Genomic DNA, 23,442 nt, shown 5'->3' on the forward strand with positions numbered 1-23,442 from the left:
TCAAATAATGTCAATGACAAAACTTGAAAAGGCTAAGAGAAAGAGTTCAGATTTTTTATTTTTAGGTACTTTAAATTATAAATGAAAGGTGATATCCATTAAAGACTTTTAGACAGCATTGTAGTGGTAAATGTATTCACTTTCCACTTAGATGAAAAGGCAATTCCCATACATAAGCATTTTAATTTACTGCTGCCGGTAAGACACCCAATGCGGGCTTCCAGTATGAAGCGTCTCCAGAAGAGCATATCGAAAAATAATAGGTACACTCCCACAACTTTAGGATCATTCATTTTATTGAACTGAAAATCACAGGGAACCTATTGACAATTTTATGATATGTGTTCAGTTGTGAGTCTCTGCTGGGAGCGTAATTTGGTAAAATTGGTCCTGTGAACCCCAGTAAGAGGCGATGATGGCCATGTCTCCTGAGCCAGAATTATTTGTTTGTGCAGTATAATTTAGAGATACCAAAAAGTAGAATATCAATAACACTGCCAAAACCTGAAGAAAGGGTGTATGCATGAACCTTCTTAGCTGAAAAAGTATCTAAATTGATCAAATTGCATAAAATCTTACAGAATTTGGAAACGCATGGTGTTATTGAAATGTGTTGACACAAATGAAAATGAGAACCTGGCCAGAAGGCAAATTTTCAAAAATATTCAAAATCATTCCTGAGGTTGAAATTTTCCCTGTAGTCCCACGACCAGTAAGTTTAACATGTAATTTTGTCTTCCTTACAGGCTGCCATTACAACAAAAGTAGCTAGAAAAGTATTGTTCATTAAGCAGCACAACAGTAAAAGTCTTTAATGTCTCTAATATACATGCAGAAACCCTTTTATACAATAACTTATTGTTGTACATAATCTGCATCTTCTTGCAAAATGTCTTCAGCTTTTTGTTTCCTTCTGGCATTAGCTTCTTTTGGGTCTTTGTGCCAACTATTGGAGTGTATAACAAATGATCAGCTGCAGAATAGAGCTATAACTTAAAAATATTTGTATTACTGTACCATCATTATTGGATTCAGTGCTCCACTTGAATTGCAATTAGTTGAGGGGGGTCATCAAAAGTAGGAAAGACAACTAATGTAGTAAGGTGGCATAAAGGAATACAGCAATGCATCAAGCCCACCATCCCAGACACAACCACCTAGGAATCACTGATAAGAAATGTCTTAGCAGGCTAAGGCTAAGCAGGAAGCCAGAGAGAGCTGTGTCATCTCCTTGGTGAAGACCTCTAGACATGTTTAAAAACCTTACAGCATTGCTAGTGACCATGAAAGTCCTCAATTTAGATGCATCTGAAGCTTTCCGGTCAGCATTGGTGCTCGTTGCTGTACACCCATATATCAAAAGGTTCAGCAAAGCTAATTATTTCATTATTCTTGAAAGTGACCTAACAGTCCCAGCATGATAGAGCAAACACATTTCTACAGCTCTTCTGGCTTCCCAAAAGTGCAGGAAGTTACTGATTCTCAATACTGGTTTGGGCTGATGACAGGTCAATTAATTGATTGCGTAAGTTGTGCCATTAACTGTTCTCTGATTGACTATTTTTCCTGTGGCAGTTGGACTATTGTGTAAATTAAGACCACATAAATGTGAGTTCAGCTTTTGAGAGAACCCAGCCTTGAGGTGCAGTTGTCCTAAAATTATATTTGAGAGGTGAAATCGATAGATTCTTGTGTTTAATTTTATTAAAATTTTAAGAAATTAGTTTAGATTAGTATAGGGGACAGCTGAAGTCAATAAGGTGCTGTACCTCTGTAATGTTGGATTATGGGATGAACTACATGTGTGGAAAATGTCTCCACTTGAGCTCAATGTTTCTGAATTTGAGGAACAGCTGGATGCTCCATCAAATAAGAGACATGTGGAATGCACATTCCACATGATCATTCTACAGGCAGGGTGAGTTACATAGAAACATAGAAGATAGGAGCAGGAGTAGGCCATTCGGCCCCTCGAGCCTGTTCCGCCATTCAATGAGATCATGGCTGATCATCCAAATTCAGTACCCTGTTCCTGCTTTCTCCCCATATCCCTTGATCCCTTTAGCCTTAAGAAATATATCTAACTCCTTCTTGAATATATTTAATGAATTGGCCTCAACTGCCTTCTGTGGTAGAGAATTCCACAAGTTCACCACTCTCTGGGTGAAGAAATTCCTCCTCATCTCAGTCCTAAATGGCTTACCCTTATCCTTAGACTGACCCCTGGTTCTGGACTCCCCCGCTATCGGGAACATCCTTCCTGCATCCAGTCTGTCCAGTCCTGTCAGAATTTTATAAGTTTCAATGAGATCCCCTCTCATTCTTCTAAACTCTAGCGAATATAAGCCTAATCGACCCAATCTCTCCTCATACGTCATTCCTGCCATCCCAGGTATCAGTCTGGTGAATCTTCACTGCACTCTCTCCATGGCAAGAACATCCTTCCTCAGATAAGGTGACCAAAACTGCACACAATACTCAAGTGTCTCACCAAGGCCCTGTACAACTGCAGCAAGACAGCCTTGCTCCTGTACTCGAATCCTCTCGCTATGAAGGCCAACATACCATTTGCCTTCTTAACTGCAAGGATCATGTCACATTGGTCCCCCTTCCTAAGTATATTTAAAGAGGCCAGCTGTCAGCACTATGCAGGCTGCTAACTGGCTGTTCATCTGATGGGCTACCTGAAAATTGGGCATCCCTGATGCCATTTGAAGGCTGCAGCAATTCTTGAAGGGGCCGTGCAGCTTGGCAGGGTGATGCTCCCAATGCAGACCCCTCTGGTCCTCTAAAATATACGTGTTGCCAGTCTTTGTCCTGGTGCTTGCTAAGGTACGGTTGAGTGGCGCTATATCTTCATGAGTGCTGCCCTCGTGAGTTTTCTAACTTGAATAGAAACGATGGAGAAGGGTTAGCAGTTAGTGGCAAGGGTAAACAGAGCCAAATGAATGACTGCTCAAAGCAGCTGAACTTTGTCATGCAAAGTATATAGGGAGAGATAGCAGTGAGAAGAGAAAAAGAGGGAAAGATGTGAAGAAACCCTGTGGGTCATGTCCTGCCGCCTCATCCGTTTCTATGCCTCCTGCCCACAATGCCAAGCATCTACTCCTCGAGTGGGGACAGGATGTGGCCTCGCACTCCTCAGGTCCTCATCTGCTCCCACATATTGTGTGTCAGCTTGTCCTGCAAGAAAGAAGGGAGAGTGTTAGTGGTGGCCTAGTGAGATGTTTTGAGGATGTGCATGTGTGGGTAGAGTAGTGTGAATGTTGTGTGAAAGATTGCAGAGATATGGGTGGTGAGGGAAGTAATAATGAGGACAAGAGGAGGTGCAGAGTGTGGCAGTAGCAGCAGAAGGAGCTAAGGTGAAATGTGGTAGCAATAATTAGAGGAGAGTGAAGGAAATCAGGGGTGGGAAGACTTGAGAGTATAACGCTTCCTCCTTCCAAGCAGATGATATTATTTCTGGTAGTTATAGAGTCATTGGGCAGGATTTTCATTCAGGAGTCGGGTTGGAGGCGAGACTACAACTTTCGGGGTTGTAGTCCCGCCTCCATCGAGATGCGGCCAATCCACACGATTTTAACTTGATTGACCTTGTTGAGCCCACCCAGCGGGCTCAGCAGGCCAATTAAGAGCCACCCGGCAACAGGTGACGTCACAGACTGAAATTTCATCTGTCAAGACGTTTTGACAGATGAAATATCAGCGTTTCACAGCTGTTTGAAGCTGTCAAACACTGACGGTCTTACTTCTAACACGAGTCCTTCTCCACAGACTCAGTTAGAAATCTCTCCTGCACAGAAAGCTGCAGGCTGTCACTTTTGACAGTTCGCAGCCATTCTGCTTTCTGTGCCGGTGAGATGAGGGACTCCCGAGACCTGAAGGAAGGAAGGCTGCATTATTAAGAAAAGGTATGTAAAACTTATTTAATCACTTTAGACACACCAAACACACTTACCTTTGCACTCATGCACACATCGCTCACTTGAACACCGGCATCTCGACCCCTCCAAATCCTTCAACTTGGCGTGGTTTGGAGCCATCGGGAATCCCACACTTTCACCTTAAAAATAGGGATTAGGCTAAAAACTGCCTGTTAACTACTTGTTAACAGGCAGTTAATTGGCACTAATCCCTTCCCGCCTCGGGTAGGTGGGTCTCAGTGCTGGGCTGGTACCCGCCTCCTTTGAAACTGGCATGGAGGCGGATTTGGGTGCGGGATGGGGTCGGGGCCCCTGATTTTGGGATTTTAACCCCCCGCACGCCTCCAATCCCGACTCCACGGCCCAATGAAAATCCTGCCCATAGAGTCGAAGGGGGGGATTTTAACTCATGTGCCGGATGGTGTCGTGTTATCCGAATTTCATGTTTCCCCACACGAATCTAAATGGATGTGGGAGATTGATGCAATTTTAACTTAAGTGGCCAGTTGATTTCCAACGTGTGGGAAGCCTTTGCAAATGGGTTTTTCATGACTGAATGTCCCCTCCGATGACGTCATCATTGCTGCTGCATTTAAGGTCCACAGCAAGCCTTGCTTCTTCTACAGACTGCCAAGCTTCTTGACTATGCAGTGTGAGGGAGCTGCAGCAAATATGACAAGCGGGAGGGCCAGATCAGCTCCTCACTTTGATGAGGTGGCACTGCAGGCATTAGTGGATGGAGCTAGGGCCAACAGGGAGGTGCTCTTCCCTTCATCAGGGAGGAAGAGGCCTCCCACTCAGACCAAGGCAGTGTGGATGCAGATGGCTGAGGAGGTCAACTCCTTGGGAGTCACCCACAGAACCTGGATACAGTGCAGGAAAAGATTTCATGACCTTCAGCGCACTGAAAAAGTGAGTATGAATTTCCCATCACCCTCAATCTGATCCCCATTGCCTTTCCTCACCAGCACTCAGCTTTAGCAATCTCTTCCTCCACATCCCACTTGACACTGACATCCATGCACCCTTACCCATTCCCTCTCTCTCTATGCTCACATTCACGTAACTATTCGACCATGCAGCCCTCACACTCCCTATCACTCTGATGCTTTGAACACAACTGACAAAACAACAGGGAGGGCCCTTGGTCTTGCAACCTCACTCCATCTTTGTCTCCTTCTAAGTATCTATGCTATGCAATCTCTACACTCACTCCTTCATTCTCACTCAACCTCCACTTGTCTCCCTCATTGCAGGAAAATAGAGCTCACAACAAAAGAGAGCGAGCGAGCCAGGACAGGAGGGACGACAGCCGCAATAGCCCACCTGACCCCCTGGGAGGAGGCCGTCCTGGAAATTATGGGAATAGAGGATGATTCGCGTGTGGGGGACGGACAGACGGGTGTAACACAGCAAGCTGGTGACAGAAAAGTTTCCCATCTCTCTCTTTGACATTGCATGAGTCGCTGATAATGATTGTGAAGCTGTAACAGATGGACTTATGAGCATCTACAAAAAGCTATGTGCATGTAGTCTTTGCATCACATCATCACATCTCTGACTCTTTCCTTTACTCCCCCACAGGACCATCACAAGCATCCGTCCCCCCTAGCCAGGAAGAAGAGGCTGAGCAGCCAGACTCCTCAGAGGAAGCTGCAACCTCCGAGGGCGCAGCGTCAGCAGAATTCAGCGCACCCAGCACCAGCGCAGACACTCACACCTCGGTGGGACTTTCGGGACATAGAGTAGTGTTGTCACCTGGTGTATCACAGCTCACAAATGAGCATCAGCAGATTGTGGAGACAGGGACAGCAGTGGAGAGTCCTAGTCGGAGGGCGCAGGACTCTGCCAGCTCAGCTCAGCAGCATGTCGACCCTCTGCCTCTGGGTCCATCCATAAGATCAGAGGTGATGGAACTCCAGCCACAGATGCAGGAGTCTCTGGCAGATTTTGTCTCTAGGGTCGCTGCGAGTGTGGAGTGAATGGAGGAGTCCATAGCGAACATGAGCAGAGCCTTTGTGGAGTCATTGGCGCATGAACGCATCACCACAGAAAGGATGGCTACCTCCATGGAAAGGATTGCTACCTCCGTGGTAAGGCTGGCTACTGTAGAGGAGAGGATGGCTGCGGTAGAGGAGAGGATGGCTATGGCCATGGAGGAGCTTAGTCGCCAGGGTATGGAAAACATGGTCATTGTTCAGAATAGAATGACATCTCTTGAGGAGCGATGGGCATCTATTGAACAGTGAAATCAGACCTTCGTGGAAGTCCTTCTGAGTAGGACTGCCATTGCAGATACGGGTCCCCATGGCCCCCCTGATGTGCAGCAAGGTGCTCTCCAGCCACTTGCAGGCGCTGAGGGGGACCTGACCCATGAGAGGGAGGTTGGTGGCAGACCTCAAGGAAGTGGGGGCTCCTCTCCAAGCGCTCACACTTCCATGCCACTGCAGAACCCTCGGTTAGAGCCCCACCGGAGTCCACACCCAAGTGAGATAGACGCCTCAACCCCTGCACAGCCGCAGGAGTAGCAGACTGTTGACGAGCCCTCACAGGTTCGCAACCCCAGAGGACGCCCGACAAAGGTGTCGAGACAGGAGCAGCAGGAAAGTGAGCAAGGGGCCTCCACATCTGCTGAAGCCACAGGGGAGGCACCATGTAGGAGCACGCGTAAGAGGAAAATTCTGCACAAATAGTCACAAGGGTAGTCATTTGGGTGCAATTTTGTGTTTATTGTAAAAATACCATCACGTCGTTATTGAACATAAAAATTCTGATGGCAAATGTTGCAGTTGTGGCCATTTCGCTATTGGGACTTCCACATTGAGGCCTTAGGAATACTTGCAACTGTCAGTATGGTGGTCAGAGCGCTAGGAATCCTCTCGTTCTTGGCCATTGTCAAAGCTCTGGTAAGCAACAGCGAGGCAAAAGTGTTTGATTGACTAGGCTAAGCAAATCTGGCCAGGATTAGTGCGTTCCTTGCATCCCGGGCAGCAATGTTCTCGCGTAATGCTGCCGTTGGTTGATGGGCCTCTGCAGGATGTTCATTTTCGCACTCCTCCTCCTCCTCCTCATCTGAGGAGGATATGTGAGGAGCCACTTGGTCCTCAGGAATCTGCAAGCCATGATGCTATGCCATGTTGTGAATAGCACAGCAAACTACGACGATTCTGGAGACCCTGGCTGCTGAGTACTGTAGGGCTCCACCTGATCTATCCAGGCATCTGAAGCGCATCTTCAGCAAACCGATGGTTTGCTCGATAATGGATCTGGTGGAAATGTGGCTGGAATTGTAGCGCTCCTCAGCTTCGTTGGCTGGCCTCCTCAATGGCGTCATTAGCCACGTCCTCAGGGGATAGCCGTTGTCTCCAAGTAGCCATCCGTTAAGTTGGTCTGGCGGACTGAATAGCGGAGGCACACTAAACTGGCGCAGTATGAAGGAGTCATGGCAACTGCCAGGGTACATGGCACAAACATGCAAAATTTCCTTCCTGTGGTCACACACCAGCTGAACGTTAAGGGAGTGGAAGGCCTTGCGGTTGACAAAAATACCTGGATTGCGATGGGGTGCCCTAAGGGCCACATCTGTGCAGTCAATCACGCCCTGCACCCTTGGAAAGCCTGCCAGATTAGCTAATCCAACCGCTCGCGCCGTAACACTTGCTCGATCCTTGGTGAAATGGATGTGATTATGCGCGAGGGCAAAGAGGGCATCGGTTACCTGCATGATGCAAGTGTGTGCGGCCGCCTGGGAGATGCCGCTGATGTCTACTGCTGATCCCTGGAATGAGCCTGAGGCAAAAAAGTTGATTGCAGTGGTGACTTTGATGGCCACTGGTAATGCTTGTCCACCTGGTCCTCTGGGCTGCAGGTCTTGCTGTAGCATTGCGCAGATGTCAGTCACTACCTCTCGCGAAAGTCGGAGCTGCCTTTGGCACTGCTGCTCAGACATGTTGAGGTAGCTAACCCTGTGTCTGTAGACCCTGTTTGGGGGGTATCTCCTGCGCAGACGGGCTTCCAGGCGCTGGCCCCTTCTGGCCTGTGCAGCTTCAGGTGGGTGAGCAGCAGCCTGGCGCTCCTGCTGCTGCTGCTGTTGCTGGTGCTGCTGCTGTTCCTGGTTCTGCTGCTGCCGCGGCTGGTGCTCGAGCTCCTCTAATGCCCAGATGGGAAGGAAATAAATGGCTCCCATGCTTCTGGTATATGCCTCCGTTGAGGAAGCGCTGAGTGAGGGTGGCGAGAGGGGTATCCCAGGAGGTCACACTGGAGATGGGTGTGAGGCTCCAACCTTCCACAGGTGCGGTTAAGCCTTCTAAATGTTGCCCCAGACCTGAGACCACTAAGTCCTGCCACCTGCAAATCATGGCTGATCAAATCTCCTCTTTAATGGTTGACCTCCTGTTGATAGTCAGCAATCCAATAGTGCTCCCGCCAGGTTTCACATTCGTGTTTCCCACCAGGCGTGTTTCACGTGGGAAAAGGGTTAAATTCGCAAGGGCCTTTCAAAATAGGATTATAGAGGCCATTTAGTGGTTGTTAAGGGCCTTAACGACCAGTCCCGCCTGTTGGATGCGGGACGGAGTCGGGACCATCAGACACGACTGAGTTAAAATTGCTCGTAGTCGGGAGCTAGGCGGCGGGGGGGGGGGGGGGTTCCGCCTCCCGCCCAACAGTTTTTGTGATTTTAACCCCCCGCACGCCTCCAAGCCCGCCTCCATGGCTCAATGAAAATCGAGCCCGAAGAGTTATACAGCACAGAAAGAGACCCTTCAAGCCCTGTCTATTCTAATCCCATTTTCCAGCACTTGGTCCGTAGCCTTGTATGCTATGGCATTTCAAGTGCTCATCTAAATGCTTCTTGAATGTTGTGAGGGTTCCTGCCTCTACCACCCTTTCAGGCAGTGAGTTCCAGATTCCAACCACCTTCTGGGTGAAAAAGTTTTTCCTCAAATCCCCTCTAAACCTCCTGCCCTTTACCTTGAAACAATGCCCCCTGGTTATTGACCCCTCTACTAAGGGGGAAAGTTCCTTTCTATCGACCCTATCTATGCCCCTCATAATTTTGTACACCTCAATCAGGTCCCCCCTTAGCCTTCTCAGCTCTAAGGAAAACAACCCCAGCCTGTCCAGTCTCTCTTCATAGCTGAAGCGCTCCAGCCTAGGTAACATCCTGGTGAATCTCCTCTGCACCCTCTCCAATGTAATCACATCCCTCCTATAACATGGTGACCAGAGCTGCACACAATATTCCAGCTGTGACCTAACTAACATTTTATACAGCTCCATCATAACCTCCCTGCTCTTATATTCTATGGTGTGGAGATGCCGGAGTTGGACTGGGGTGGACAAATGTAAGAAGTCACACAACACCAGGTTATAGTCCAACAGCTTTATTTGAAATCACAAGCTTTCGGAGCGCTGCTCCTTCGCCAGGTGAAGTGTCACCTGACGAAGGAGCAGCACTCCTAAAGCTTGTGATTTCAAATAAAGCTGTTGGACTATAACCTGGTGTTGTGTGACTTCTTACACTTATATTCTATGCCTCGGCTAATGAAGGCAAGTATCCCATATGCCCTTTTAACCACCTTATCTACCTGTCCTGCTGCCTTCAGCGATCTATGTACATGCACAACAAGGTCCCTCTGATCCTCTGTCCTTCCTAGGGTCCTACCATTCATTGTGTATTCCGTTGCCTTGTTTGTCCTCCCAAAATGCATCAGCTCACACTTTTCAGGGTTAAATTCCATTTGCCACTGTTCTGCCCATCTAACCATCTCGTCTATGTCGTCCTGTAGCCTAAGGCTTCCCTCCTCGCTATTTACCACTCCACCAATTTTCGTGTCATCTGCGAACTTACTGATCATACCTCCTACATTCATATCTAAATCATTAATGTACACTACAAACAGCAAAGGACTCAACACCAATCCCTGTGGTACACCACTGGACACAGGCTTCCAGTCACAAAAACAACCTTCGACCATCACCCTCTGCCTCCTGCCACTAAGCCAATTTTGGATCCAATGTGCCAAATTGCCCTGGATCCCAAGGGCTCTTACCTTCTTGACTAGTCTCCCATGTGGGACTTTGTCAAAAGCCTTACTGAAGTCCATGTAGAGTACATCAACTGCACTACCCTCATCCACACACCTAGTCACCTCCTCGAAAAATTCAATCAAATTGGTCAGACATGATTTCCCCCTGACAAAGCCATGCTGACTATCCCTGATTAATCCCTGCCTCCCTGTGGAGACTAATTCTGTCCCTCAGAATTTTTTCCAATAATTTCCCTACCACTGATGTTAGGCTCACTGGGCTGTAATTCCCTGGTTTATCCCTACTACCCTTTTTGAACAATGGTACTATGTTAGCTGTTCTTTAGTCCTCTGGCACCTCCCTTGTGGCCAGAGAAGTTCTGAAAATTTATGTCAGAGCCCCTGAAATCTCATCCCTTGCCTCACACAGCAGCCTGGGATACATCCTGTGAGGGCCTGGGGATTTATCCACTTTTAAGCCCGCTAAAACCGCTAGTACCTCCTCCCTCTCAATACTAATTTGTTCAAGTATATCACAATCCCCCTGCCTGATTTCTATGCCTACATCACCCTTCTCCATAGTGAACACAGATGCAAAATATTCATTTAAAACCTCACCTACATCTTCCGGCTCTACACACAGATTGCCACTTTGGTCCCTAATGGGCCCTATTCTTTCCCTGGTTATCCTCTTGCCCTTAATATACTTATAAACACCTTGGGATTTTCCTTTATTTTGCCCGCCAGTGTTTTTTCATTCCCCCTCTTCGCGCTCCTAATTTCTTTTTTAAGTACCCCCCCTGCACTTTCTATACTCCTCTAGGGCTTCCAGTGTTTTTAGTCCTTTGTATCTGCCAAAAGCCTCCCTTTTTTTCCTAATCCATTCTTGTATATCCTTTGACATCCAGGGTTCCCTGGGCTTGTTGGTCCCACCCTTGACCTTTACGGGAACATGTTGGCGTTGCACTCTCTCTATTTCCTTTCTGAAAGACTCCCATTGCTCAAATGTGGATTTTCCTACAAGTAGCTGATCGCAGTCCATTTTGGCCAGATCCCGCCTTATCATATTAAAATTGGCCTTCCCCCAATTTAGAACCTTTATTTCCGGTCCACCTTTGTCCTTTTCCAAGACTACCTTAAATCTTACCGAATTATGGTCACTGTCACCAAAATGCTCTCCCACTGACACATCTACCACTTGCCCGGCTACATTCCCTAGAATTCGGTCCAGTACCGCCCCCTCTCTTGTAGGACATTCTACATGCTGGCTCAAAAAACTCTCCTGGATGCACTTTAAGAATTCCGCACCCTCTAAGCCTTTCACACTCTGACTAGCCCAGTTAATATTGGGGAAGTTGAAATCCCCTACTGTTATTTCTACGCTCCTCTGAGATTTGCCTACATATCTGTTCCTCTATCTCCCTCTGACTGTTTGGGGGCCTATAGTATACTCCCAGCAACCTTTTATGTGGCACCTTGTCAAATGCCTTTTGGAAATCCAAATACACTACATCTATTGGTTCCCCTTTATCCACCCTGCTCGTTACCTCCTCAAAGAACTCTAGTAAATTTGTCAAACACGATTTCCCTTTCATAAAACTATGTTGACTCTGCTTGATTGTATTATGATTTTCTAAATGCCCTGCTACGACTTCCTTAATAATGGATTCGAGCATTTTGACAATGACAGATGTTAGGCTAACTGGCCAATAGTTTCCTACTGTCTGTCTCCCTCCTTTTTTGAATAAGGGCCTTACATTTGCGGTTTTCCAATCCGCAGGGACTTTTCCAGAGTCAAGGGAATTTTGGAAGATTGGAAGATTACAACCAATGCATCCACTATCTCTGCAGCCACTTCTTTTAAGACCCTAGGATGCAGGCCATCAGGTCCAGGGGACTTGTCAGCCTTTTCCCCAATCTTCTGGCCTACCACTAATCTTTGCAACATTGTATGCCTTTTCTTTCAATTTGATACCATCCTTAACTTCCTTGGTTAGCCATGGTTGGTTCATCCTTCTCTTCAAGTCTTTCTTTCTCACTAAAATATATCTTTGTTGAGAGTCATGAAATACCTCTTTAAATATCTGCCACTGCTTTTCTACCATCTTACCCTCTAATCTATTTTTCCAGTCCACCTTAGCCAACTCTCTCCTCATATCTTTGTAATTGCCTTTATTTAAGTTTAACACTCTAGTTTCAGACCCAAGTTGCTCACCTTCAAACTGAATGTGGAATTATATCATGTTATGATCACTCTTCCCTGGAGGATCCTTTACTATGAGATCATTAATTAATCCTGTTTCATTACACATTACCAGATCTAAAATAGCTTGTTCCCTGGTTGGTTCTACAACGTATTGTTCCAAGAAACTATCCGGAATACATTCTGAAATCGTCCTCAAGGCTGCTTTTACCAATTTGATTTCTCCAATCTATATGAAGATTAAAATTGCCCACGATTATTGCAGTACCTTTCTTACAAGCCCCCATTAATTTTTGATTTATACTCTATCATATAGTGTAGCTACTGTTAGGGGGCCTATAGACTACTCCCACCAGTGCCTTCTTTCCCTTACTATTTCTTCCCTCCAACTTTTTTAAAGAGCCTTTAATTTTTTCTTTTTATCATTTTTCCCTACTCTGACCTTATTTGCTGGTGCACTCTTATGTTTGTACAGTCCCTTCCTGTCACACTCTGGTTTTTATTGCCCATATCGCTACCCTGCACTATTGCCCTGTCCTTTCTCTTTAACTTTCTAAATTTCCCTTCACTTGAACCCTCCCCACTACTATTTAGTTTAAAGCCCTATTTATAGCCCTAGTTATTCAATTCGCCAGGACACTGGATCCAGCATGGTTTAAGTGAAGGCCGTCCCAACGGAATAGCTCCCTCTTTCCCCAGTACTGGTTCCAGTGCCCCATGAATCAAAACCCATTTCTCCCACACCAATCCTTGAGCCACGCATTCAACTCTCTGATCTTATTGACCCTATGCCAATTTGCTCATGGCTCAGGTAGTAATCCAGAGATTATTACCTTTGTGGTTCTGCTTTTTAATTTAGACCCTACCTGCTCATACTCCCTCAGCAGAACCTCTTTCTTAGTCCTACCTATGTCGTTGGTTCCTATGTGGACCACGACCACTGGATCCTTCCCCTCCTACTCCAAGTTCCTCTCCAGCCCCGAGGAGATGTCTTTAACCCTGGCACCGGGCAGGCAACATAGCCTTCGGGACTCACGCTCTCAGCTGCAGAGAACAGTATCTATCCCCCTAACTATACTGTCTCCAACCACTACGACGTTCCTTTTTACACCCTCCACTTGAATGGCCCCCTGTACCACGGTGCCGTGGTCAGTTTGCTCATCCTCCCTGCAGTCACTGCTCTTGTCCATGCAGGGAGCAAGTACCTCATACCTGTTTGACAAGAGCAAGGCCTGAGGCTCCTCCAATGCTACCTCCTGGAACCCCATACCTGCCTCACTCGTAGTCGCACACTCCTGTCCCTGACCACGGGCCAAATCTGAAGTATTTAACCTAAGGGGTGTGACTGCCTCCTGGAACAAAGGGTCCAGGTAACTTTCTCCCTCCCTGACGTATCGCAATGTCTGCAGCTCGGACTCCAGCTCATCAACCCCGAGATGAAGTTCCTCGAGCTGCAGACATTTACTGCAAATGTGGCCGCACTGGATCACATTGGTGTCCACCAGCACCCACATGCTACAGCTGCAACACATCACATGCCCTGCCATCTCTGTTGTATTTTGTTTAATTAATTATGTCAATATCAATCAATTGTCTATTTATAGTTTTTAATCTAGGTAAACTAGGTAATAACCTTGTTTAATTTATTAAATTTATTAAAATAAATTTAGTTGGTTATAAATTTAGTTATATGCTATAGCTCTTTACTGTAACTAAGCCCTCAGTCCTAAGAGAAAAGAAATACTCACCACCAATCACCTAGCTGCTTACCTGTGACATCAGACTTTGATTTTTTTTTGTTACAGAATCAGAGCCTCGCTTCACCCTTCTCCGCTGGCGCTGCTCCCAGGCCTCCTTTTGCGCGCTCTTTATTCTGTTCCCACTGCCACTCGGGTTCCGCCCAGGTCCTCTGGCGCTGCTCCCAGGCCTCCTCTCACCATGCACTTTATTCTGCTCCCACTGCCGATCCAGTTCCACCCAGGCCCGCTGGCGCTGCTCCCAGGCCTCCTTTTGCGCGCTCTTTATTCTGCTCCCACTGCCGCTCCAGTTCCGCCCAGGACCGCTGGCGCTGCTCTCAGGCCTCCTCTCGCCATACACTTTATTCTGCTCCCACTGCCGCTCTGGTTCTGCCCAGGTCCTCTGACTCTGCACTTAGGCCTCCTCTCGCCGTGCACTTTATTCTGCTCCCGCTGCCGCTCCAGTTCCACCCAGGACCGCTGGCGCTGCTCTCAGGCCTCCTCTCGCCATGCACTTTATTCTGCTCCCACTGCTGCTCTGGCTCCGCCTAGGTCCACTGGCTCTGCTCTCAGGCCTCCTCTCGCCGCACTCTTTATTCTGATCCCACTGCCGCTCTGGTTCCGCCCAGGTCCGCTGGCGCTGTCAAAGAGCTTACTCCCCGGAGGGTGAGCCTTCAACTACTGGAAGCAGTCTTCTTCTATCTACCCTGCCCTATCCTTTCATAATTTTAAACAATTCTATTATATTGCCCTGTAATATGAATTGTTCTAATTGAGCTGACCACTCATTCCATGGTTAACTGCATAGTGTTGATTCCATGCACGAAGACCCCATACAAGTTGAAACTGGACCGTCCATGATCTCTGCCATTGTGCACATTCTTGCTGGCAGGCAGACCAGTGCACTTATAAGTTCCCTGTGTATAAGCTTGTGTAGACTGAGCCCCCGAGGTTGACATCTGTACCCTCTGGAGCAGGGCAAGGATGCGAGTTCATGCTCTGGGGAGTAAGCTCCTTGGCCATGCTATCCCCCTGCCTGTGTTCCTGTGCACTTTTGCAGGGTGATGCTCCCAATGAGGACCCCTCTAGTCCTCTAAAATATGCGAGTTGCCAGTCTCTGTCCTGGTGCTTGCTAGGTTACGGTTGAGTGGCACTAAATCTTCATGGGTGCTGCCCTCATGAATTTCTTAACTTGAATAGAAGAGATGGACAAGGGTTAGCAGTTAGTGGCAAGGGTAAACAGAGCCAAAAGAATGACTGCTCAAAGCAGCTGAACTTTGTCATGCAAAGTGCATAAGGAGAGATAGCTGTGGGAAAGGCTTGTAATAAGGGAACATCTATAATTATGGGGGATTTTAACTATCATATTAATTGGACAAATCAAATTGGCCAAGGATCCCCTTGGAATAAGTGACCATAACATGGTTGAATTCCATATTCAATTGGAGGGTGAGAAGGTTGGATCTCAAACAAGCATGCTAAGCTTGAATAAAGGAGACTATGAAGGTATGAGAGCGGAATTGAGTAGAGTGGATTGGGAAAATAGATTAAAGGGTAAGACGATACATGATCAATGGTGTACATTTAAGGAGTTATTTTACAACTTCCAAAAAATATATATTCCACCGAGAAGAAAAGGGTGTAAAAGAAAAGACAGCCATCCGTGGCTATGTAAAGAAATTAAGGATAGTATTCGACTAAAAACAAGGGCATATAAGGTAGCCAAATCTAGTGGGACGATAGAGGATTGGGAAAACTTTAAAAGACAGCAAAAAATAACAAAAAGATTGATTAAGGGAAGATAGATTATGAAAGTAAATTAGCAAAAAATATAAAAACAGATAGTAAGAGTTTTTATAGTTATATAAAAAGAAAAAGGGTGGCTAAAGTAAATGTTCGTCCCTTAGAGGATGAGACCAGGAAATTAATGGTGGGAAATATGGAGATGGCAAAAACACTGAATGAATATTTTATATCAGTCTTTACAGTAGAAGACACTAAGAATATCCCAACACTGGACAAACAGGGGGCTAAAGGGGGGGAGGAGCTAAGCACGATCAAAATCACTAAGGAAGTGGTACTCGGTAAAATAATGGGACTCAAGACGGATAAATCACCTGGACCTGATGGCTTACATCCTGGGGTTTTGAGGGAAGTGGCGGTCGGGATTGTGGATGCATTGGTAATAATTTTCCAAAACTCCCTGGACTCGGCAAAGGTCCCGGCAGACTGGAAAACTGCTAATGTAACACCCTTATTTAAAAAGGGCAGTAAACAGAAGGCTGGAAACTATAGACCGGTTAGCCTAACATCTGTGGTAGGTAAAATTTTGGAGTCCATTATTAAGGAGACAGTAACAGGGCATTTGGATAATCATAACTTAATAGGACAAAGTCAGCATGGTTTTATGAAGGGGAAGTCATGTTTGACAAATTTGCTGGAGTTCTTTGAGGAAGTAACATATAGGGTGGATAAAGGGGAACCAGTGGATGTAGTGTATTTAGACTTCCAAAAGGCATTTGACAAGGTGCCACACAAAAGATTATTGGTTAAGATAAAAAATCACAGGATTGGGGGTAATATTCTGGCATGGATAGAGGATTGGCTATCTAACAGAAGGCAGAGAGTTGGGATAAATGGTTCATTCTCAGACTGGCAATCAGTAACTAGTGGTGTTCCGCAGGGGTCAGTGCTGGGTCCCCAACTCTTTACAATCTATATTAACGATTTGGAGGAGGGGACCGAGTGTAACATATCAAAGTTTGCAGATGATACTAAGATGGGAAGGAAAGTAGTGAGTGAGGAGGACATAAAAAACCTGCAAGGGGACATCGACAGGCTAAGTAAGTGGGCAGAGATTTGGCAGATGGAATACAATACTGGAAAATGTGAGGTTATGCACTTTGGCAGGAAAAATCGTAGAGCAAGTTATTATCTTAATGGCAAGAAACTGGAAGTACAAAGGGATCTGGGGGTCCTGGTGCACGAAACTCAAAAGGTTAGTATGCAGGTGCAGCAAGTGATTAAGAAGGCCAATGGAATGTTGGCTTTCATTGCTAGGGGGATAGAATATAAAAATAGGGAGGTATTGCTTCAGTTGTACAAGGTATTGGTGAGACCGCACCTGGAATACTGCGTACAGTTTTGGTGTCCATACTTAAGAAAGGACATACTTGCTCTCGAGTCAGTACAAAGAAGGTTCACTTGGTTAATCCCGGGGATGAGGGGATGGACATATGAGGAGAGGTTGAGTAGATTGGGACTCTACTCATTGGAGTTCAGAAGAATGAGAGGCGATCTTATTGAAACATATAAGATTGTGAAGGGGTTGGATCGGGTGGATGCGGGGAGGATGTTCCCGATGATGGGTGAAACTAGAACTAGGGGACATAGTCTTAGAATAAGGGGCTGCTCTTTCAAAACTGAGATGAGGAGGAACTACTTCACTCAGAGGGTGGTAGGTCCATGGAATATGCTGCCCCAAAAAGCTGTAGAAGCTACATCATTACATAAATTTAAAACAGAAATAGACAGTTTCCTAGAAGTAAAGGGAATTAAGGGTTACGGGGAGCAGGCAGGAATTTGGACATGAGTCTAGGTTCGGATCGGTCATGGCCCTGTGGGTAGTGGAGCGGGCCCAGGGGCCGTGTAGCCTGATCCTGCTCCTATTTCGTGTGTCTAATACTGTTAGATTCAGGAGATGGTTCTGTAATGGTGGATTGGCGGTTAGGATCAGATCAGCCATGATCTTATTGAATGGCGGAGCAGGCTCGAGGGGCCGATTGGCCTACTCCTGCTCCTATTTCTTATGTTCTTATGTTCTTAAAAAGAGGGTAAGCTGTAAAGAAACCCTGTGGGTCGTGTCTTGCCTCCTGTCCACAATGCCTAGCAATTACTCCTCGAGTGGGAACAGGATGTGGCCTCACTCTCTGGTCCTCATTTGCTCCCACATATTGTGTGTCAGCTTGTCCTACCAGAAAGAAGGGAGAGTGTTAATGGTGGCCTAGTGAGATGTTTTGAGGATGTGCACATCAGGGTGGAGTAGTGTGAATGTTGTGTGAAAGATTGCAGAGATATGGGAGGTGAGGGAATTAATAACGAGGATGGTAGGAGGTGCAGAGTGTGACAGTAACAGCAGAAGGAGCTGGGGTGAAATGTGGTAGCAGTAATTAGAGGAGAGAGAAGGAAATTGGGGTGAGATGGCTTGAGAGTATGTAGCTGTCTCAATCAAGCAGCAATTCTGTCCTCATCACCCCTATCAGATGAGCAGCCAATTAGAAGCCTGATTGGCGCTGACAGTTGGCCTCTTTTAACGTAATTAGGAAGGGGGACAATATGGCATGGTCCTCGCGTCCACCTGAACGGGTGCATGCAGCATTGTGTAAGCCCAAATCTTGCATATATTCAGGTGCAAACCAATCTCCCGAACAAGGGTTGGAAAACTTTTTTTTGTAACATTAGAGTAGATTTTCACCTTGTCCACCTGCGCGTAGAACCGGTATTGTGGATGGGCCGGTTGTTATAAAAAATATATAATTCTGCTTTTCATTGATTTAATCGTTTCTATAACGGGCAACTTATCCGCATCGCTAGTTTTATTCTCGGGAGGCAAATTCTATCCCATTATTTTAAGTCATGCTAAGCAATGCAATTAATTGTAATTGCTGTTGTTGAAATGGATTGAAAAAATGAAAGCAGGAAAAGTCACCATTGTATATGTTACCTGCTGCTAATTACACTACTTCTTAAACTTATTTCAGATGCAGAAGATACTTCCAAATGTAGAAATGGAAAATCAGATCATGACCCTTGTCACAAACTGAAAGGTATATAAAAAATGTCTGTATATGTTAGTGCTTTAAACTACGTGTCATTAATGGGCAATCTCTCTATTTTCTAGTCAATGTAATTATATTCAAGGAGACACTGCTCTATATCCTTTATATGTGAAATTGGATGGACATTGGAGAGCTATCCATAAACAATTTAAAATATGCATTTCCTTAGTAATTTGTTCTGCTCCGTAAAATAATTTCAGTGATAACTGTTGAAAGAAGGTTTTTTTCTTTCCTTTTAAATTAATTGTTAAACTCACTATGACCTTACTTAAAGCCTGAGAGGTTTTGCTTCCAAAGTATTTGATCCCATTGTTTGAAATCAGTGTTGTTGTTCTGACAGTGAATTAACACACACATTGATGATAATTTGGAAAAAAATCTTCCTCATTCATTCAAACAATATAAAATAAGAAATTTCCTCCAGACCAGTTTGGGTAATTTAAGAAAAATTGAAAATAGGGTATCAAGTGATCTCGCTCTTTCACATTCTGTTGAATCATTGGGCAGGAATTTCCTTTGAGCTGTTCCCACTCTGCCACCGTAACTTCAGTAGAAATGAACTGAAAGCTCCATTTACCTATGTAAATGGGGTCTTTGCTGCACTTCCAGCAAAGTTATGGCGGTGGAATGGGAGCAACTCCAAGGAAATTCCTGACTATAGCTTTAATTTGGGACAGCCCTTAGTTTAGAGGAGATTTCCCCAGAGACAGTCATAAAATTAGGTTATAATAAGGATACAGGCCATTCAGCCGAACCAGTCTGTCTTGGTGTTTACCCTTAACATGAGCAAATCACATATACCCACCCTATTCCCATATCCTTCATTACCTTTTCTTTCATTCACCTATCCAATTTAATCTTGAGTGCTGACATAGGCCGCGATTTTCCCAGCGGAGGTGGGTTGGAGTCGGGTTGGCTGGCCGTCGGGTTCCGGTCCCGCTGTCGTTTTCAGCCGCTCCGAAATAACGATTTTAATTTAACTGGGCTTATTAAGCCCGCCGTGTGCGCTACCCGGCCCAATCAGTGGGTGCGAGTGTGCTGCTCGCCTCTGCTGACGTCTTCGATTCAGGTGCTTTTAAGGGGCCCCTGTAGCCTTTGCCTTTCATTTCCTTTCTGATGATCCTGATAACTGGTCTTTGGAAGGTAACTGTTGCAAGAGCAAAAGCTGCTCCTCGATTTGATGATGACTCCCTCCATGCTCTTGCGGAGGGAGTAAGATGGCGCAGGGAGGTTCTGTTTCCTCCCAATGGCCAGAGGAAGCCTCCTTAGCACACAAAGGTAGCCTGGCTGCAAATTGCTGAGGAGGTAAGCACTAGGTTGATGTGTTCACACACCTGGGTGCAGTGCCGATAAAGCTTCAATGATCTGCTACGCACAGCAAAAGTGAGTATAACATCACACTTACCTTCAATTTGCTTCTCATCTCTTCTCATCACCAGCACTCTGCATTGTCAACCTACTCTTCCACATCCCAAATTACCCTTACATCCCTTGCACCCTTAACTATCCCTCTCTCTCCATGTACAGAATCACTTCACCATCCTACTATGCACCCCTTACACTCGCTCTCTGTTATGCAATGACAACAACTAACAACGCACAGGGAGGCACCTTGGCATTGGCACCTCACTCCATATTTGTCTCCCTCTAAGCATCGATGTTATGGAGTCTTTACACTCACTCCATGAATCTCGCTGAAACTCCACTTGTGTCCCTCATTGCAGGAAAAGAGAGCCCACAATAAGAGGGAGAGGGACAGGACAGGAGGAAGCCCACCTTCGATGGCGCATTTAACAAACGCTGAGGAGGCTGCTCTCGACATCATCGGCGGTGTAGAGGAGCTGGAAGTGGAGGACGGAGAGACGGGCGCAGTAAAGCAAGCTGGTGACACAATAGATTTGCAACCCTCTCATTTAGATTTCATGAGTCACTGAGATAGCATCTGATGTTCACAGAGATTGACTTCTGATCATCTGCACAATAGGATGTGTCTGCTACCTAAATATCACATGCCTAACTCATGCCTTTACTCCCCCACAGAACCATCGAGAGCCCCCCTCCGCACTGTCCAGGAGGAAGAGCCGGACGACTCCTCAGAGGAACCTGCAACCTCTGAGGGAGCAGCGTCACCAGAAATCAGCGCAGCCAGCACCAGCGCAGATCCGCACACCTCGGTGGGTCATTCGCGACATGTAGTGTTGTCACCTGGTGTATCACAGCTGACAAGTGAGCATCAGCAGATGGTGGAGACAGCGACAGCAGTAGAGAGTCCTCGTCGGCGGCTGCAGGACGCTTCTAGCTCTGGTCAGCTGCATGTAGACGCTGTGCCTCAGGGGCCATCCAGAAAGAGAGCAGTGCTGGAACTTCAGGAACAAGTGCAGGAGTCTCTGACAGGGTTTGCAGAGAATGGAGGCGTCCATGTCAAACATGAGCAATGCCGTGGTGCACGCAATGGAGAATGTAGGTGCCAACATGGAAAGGATGGCAACCTCCATGGAGGACATAAATCGCCAGACTCAAATGAACATGGTGACTCTTCTAAATCGATGGTCTGCTATGGAGGATAGATAGGCATCTTTTAAGGAGAGGAACCAGAGGTACATGGACGTTCCCGTTATGAGGACTGTCAGTACAGAGACGGGTCCTCATGGCCCCACTGATGTGCAGCAAGGTGCTCTCCAGCCACTTGCTAGCAGCGAAGTGTGGGTGACCCATGAGAGGGATGTTGGTGGTTCACAACAAGGAAGTGTGGGCTCCTCTCCAAGCGCTCACACTCCCATGCCATGGCGGAACCCTCGGTCAGCACCCCCGATTGCTCAGCCAACTGAGATGGCCGTCTCAGTCCCTGCAGGAGGAGCAGACTGTTGTGGGGCCCTCCCAGGCTCCAAAACTCAGAGGACACCCGCCAAAGGCGTCTAAGTAGGCGCAGCATAAAAGTCAGCAAGGTGCCTCTACATCTGCTGAAACCACAGGGGAAGCACCACGTAGCAGCACGCATAAGAGAAAGTTAACACACAAATAGTCACAAGGGTAGTCACTTAGGTGATTTTATCTCATACAAAGTAACGTTTGTCATCGTGATTTTAAATGTATTAAAGAAATGCGATGACAAAGATTCAAAGAGCTGGCCTATGTGTGCTCAGAAATGGAAGTTGCACAGTGAGGGGTCAGGGTGCCTTTCAACTGTAATGTTGATGGTGAGAGTGATAGGAAACCACAGTTTATTGTACAGATGCTGTATGGTGTGTTAAGAAGTTCGGCCATGTGCCAGCTACATGTGGTTGATGCCTAAAGTTACACGGATCTGGCATGGATTAGTGTATCCCTTGCCTCACGGCCAGCAATGTGGTCGTGTGCTGGTGGAATTGGCACATCCACCTCCGCTCCCGGTCGCCTGTCACTTTAATTCACCGCTTCACTCCCGCTCTGATCTCTCTGTCCTCGGCCTATTACATTGTTCCAATGAAGCTCAACGTAAGCTCGAGGAACAGCACCTCATCTTTCGATTAGGCACTTTACAGTCTGCTGGACTCAACATCGAGTTCAACAATTTCAGATAATTATCCCTGCCTCCATTTTTCATGCAGTATGATTTTTGCCACTCCCATTTGCAACATTTTATCTTTCCTGCCTCTTACAAAAGTACAGGATGTTCTTTCAATTCCTTCCTCCCCTCCTAAATCCCGCCCCCCTGTCTCTGCACCTGCTTAATATCTGTTACATCTCCAGCTTTTTCCAGTTCTGATGAAGGGTCCCAGACCTGAAACGTTAACTCGGTTTAAGAACATAAGAACATAAGAAATAGGAGCAGGAGTAGGCCAATCGGCCCCTCGAGCCTGCTCTGCCATTCAATAAGATCATGGCTGATCTGATCCTAACCGCCAATCTACTATCACAGAACCATCTCCTGAATCTAACAGAATTAGACACACGAACTAGGAGCAGGATCAGGCTACACGGCCCCTGGGCCCGCTCCAGTACCCACAGGGCCATGTCCGATCTGAACCTAGACTCATGTCCAAATTCCTGCCCGCTCCCCGTAACCCTTAATTCCCTTTACTTCTAGGAAACTGTCTATTTCTGTTTTAAATTTATGTAATGATGTAGCTTCTACAGCTTTTTGGGGCAGCATATTCCATGGACCTACCACCCTCTGAGTGAAGTAGTTCCTCCTCATCTCAGTTTTGAAAGAGCAGCCCCTTATTCTAAGACTATGCCCCCTAGTTCTAGTTTCACCCATCATCAGGAACATCCTCCCCGCATCCACCCGATCCAACCCCTTCACAATCTTATATGTTTCAATAAGATCGCCTCTCATTCTTGTAGGGGGGCATCTATTACCTGGTTTATGGTAACATACCTGGCCAGCAGCCTTTTTGCCTGCTGCACTGTAAACCAATTTTAACAGCGGTTCCGAATCGCTACCCCACCTTTCAGTTCTGACTGGAGGACTTACAATTAATGATGTTAAAGCGGACAATTGGTTTGGATATGAGCAAAGTCAAAATTTATTAAACTAAAGAACCATAATCAAATATAAACTGTACCACACGAACACAGTAAATGCAGTAAAAGTATATAACAAGGGGGTACAGACGGCAAAAATGAGGGATACAATGACTACAATGTTATTTAAACAATCTTAGTAATTCCCTTAAATCACCACCCCAAACTCCTTGCTAGGTTGTCTTGTTGAGGAGTCAGAACACTCTG

At 46.3% G+C, this 23,442-nt stretch overlaps 1 protein-coding gene across 1 annotated transcript in view; it reads left to right on the forward strand.

The window, feature by feature from the left end:
• Window positions 1-23,442, forward strand: part of LOC147104264 (uncharacterized) — a 38,649-nt gene that overhangs the window by 4,014 nt on the left and 11,193 nt on the right. The window contains exon 4 of the mRNA XM_085962176.1: window positions 18,652-18,717. Coding sequence (XP_085818302.1) covers window positions 18,652-18,717 — 66 coding nt within the window. The remainder of the gene's footprint in view (window positions 1-18,651; window positions 18,718-23,442) is intronic.

Source organism: Somniosus microcephalus, chromosome 19 (assembly GCF_052327205.1).
Source record: "Somniosus microcephalus isolate GS21.2 chromosome 19, FLI_Smic_1.0, whole genome shotgun sequence".
Taxonomy (NCBI): domain Eukaryota; kingdom Metazoa; phylum Chordata; class Chondrichthyes; order Squaliformes; family Somniosidae; genus Somniosus; species Somniosus microcephalus.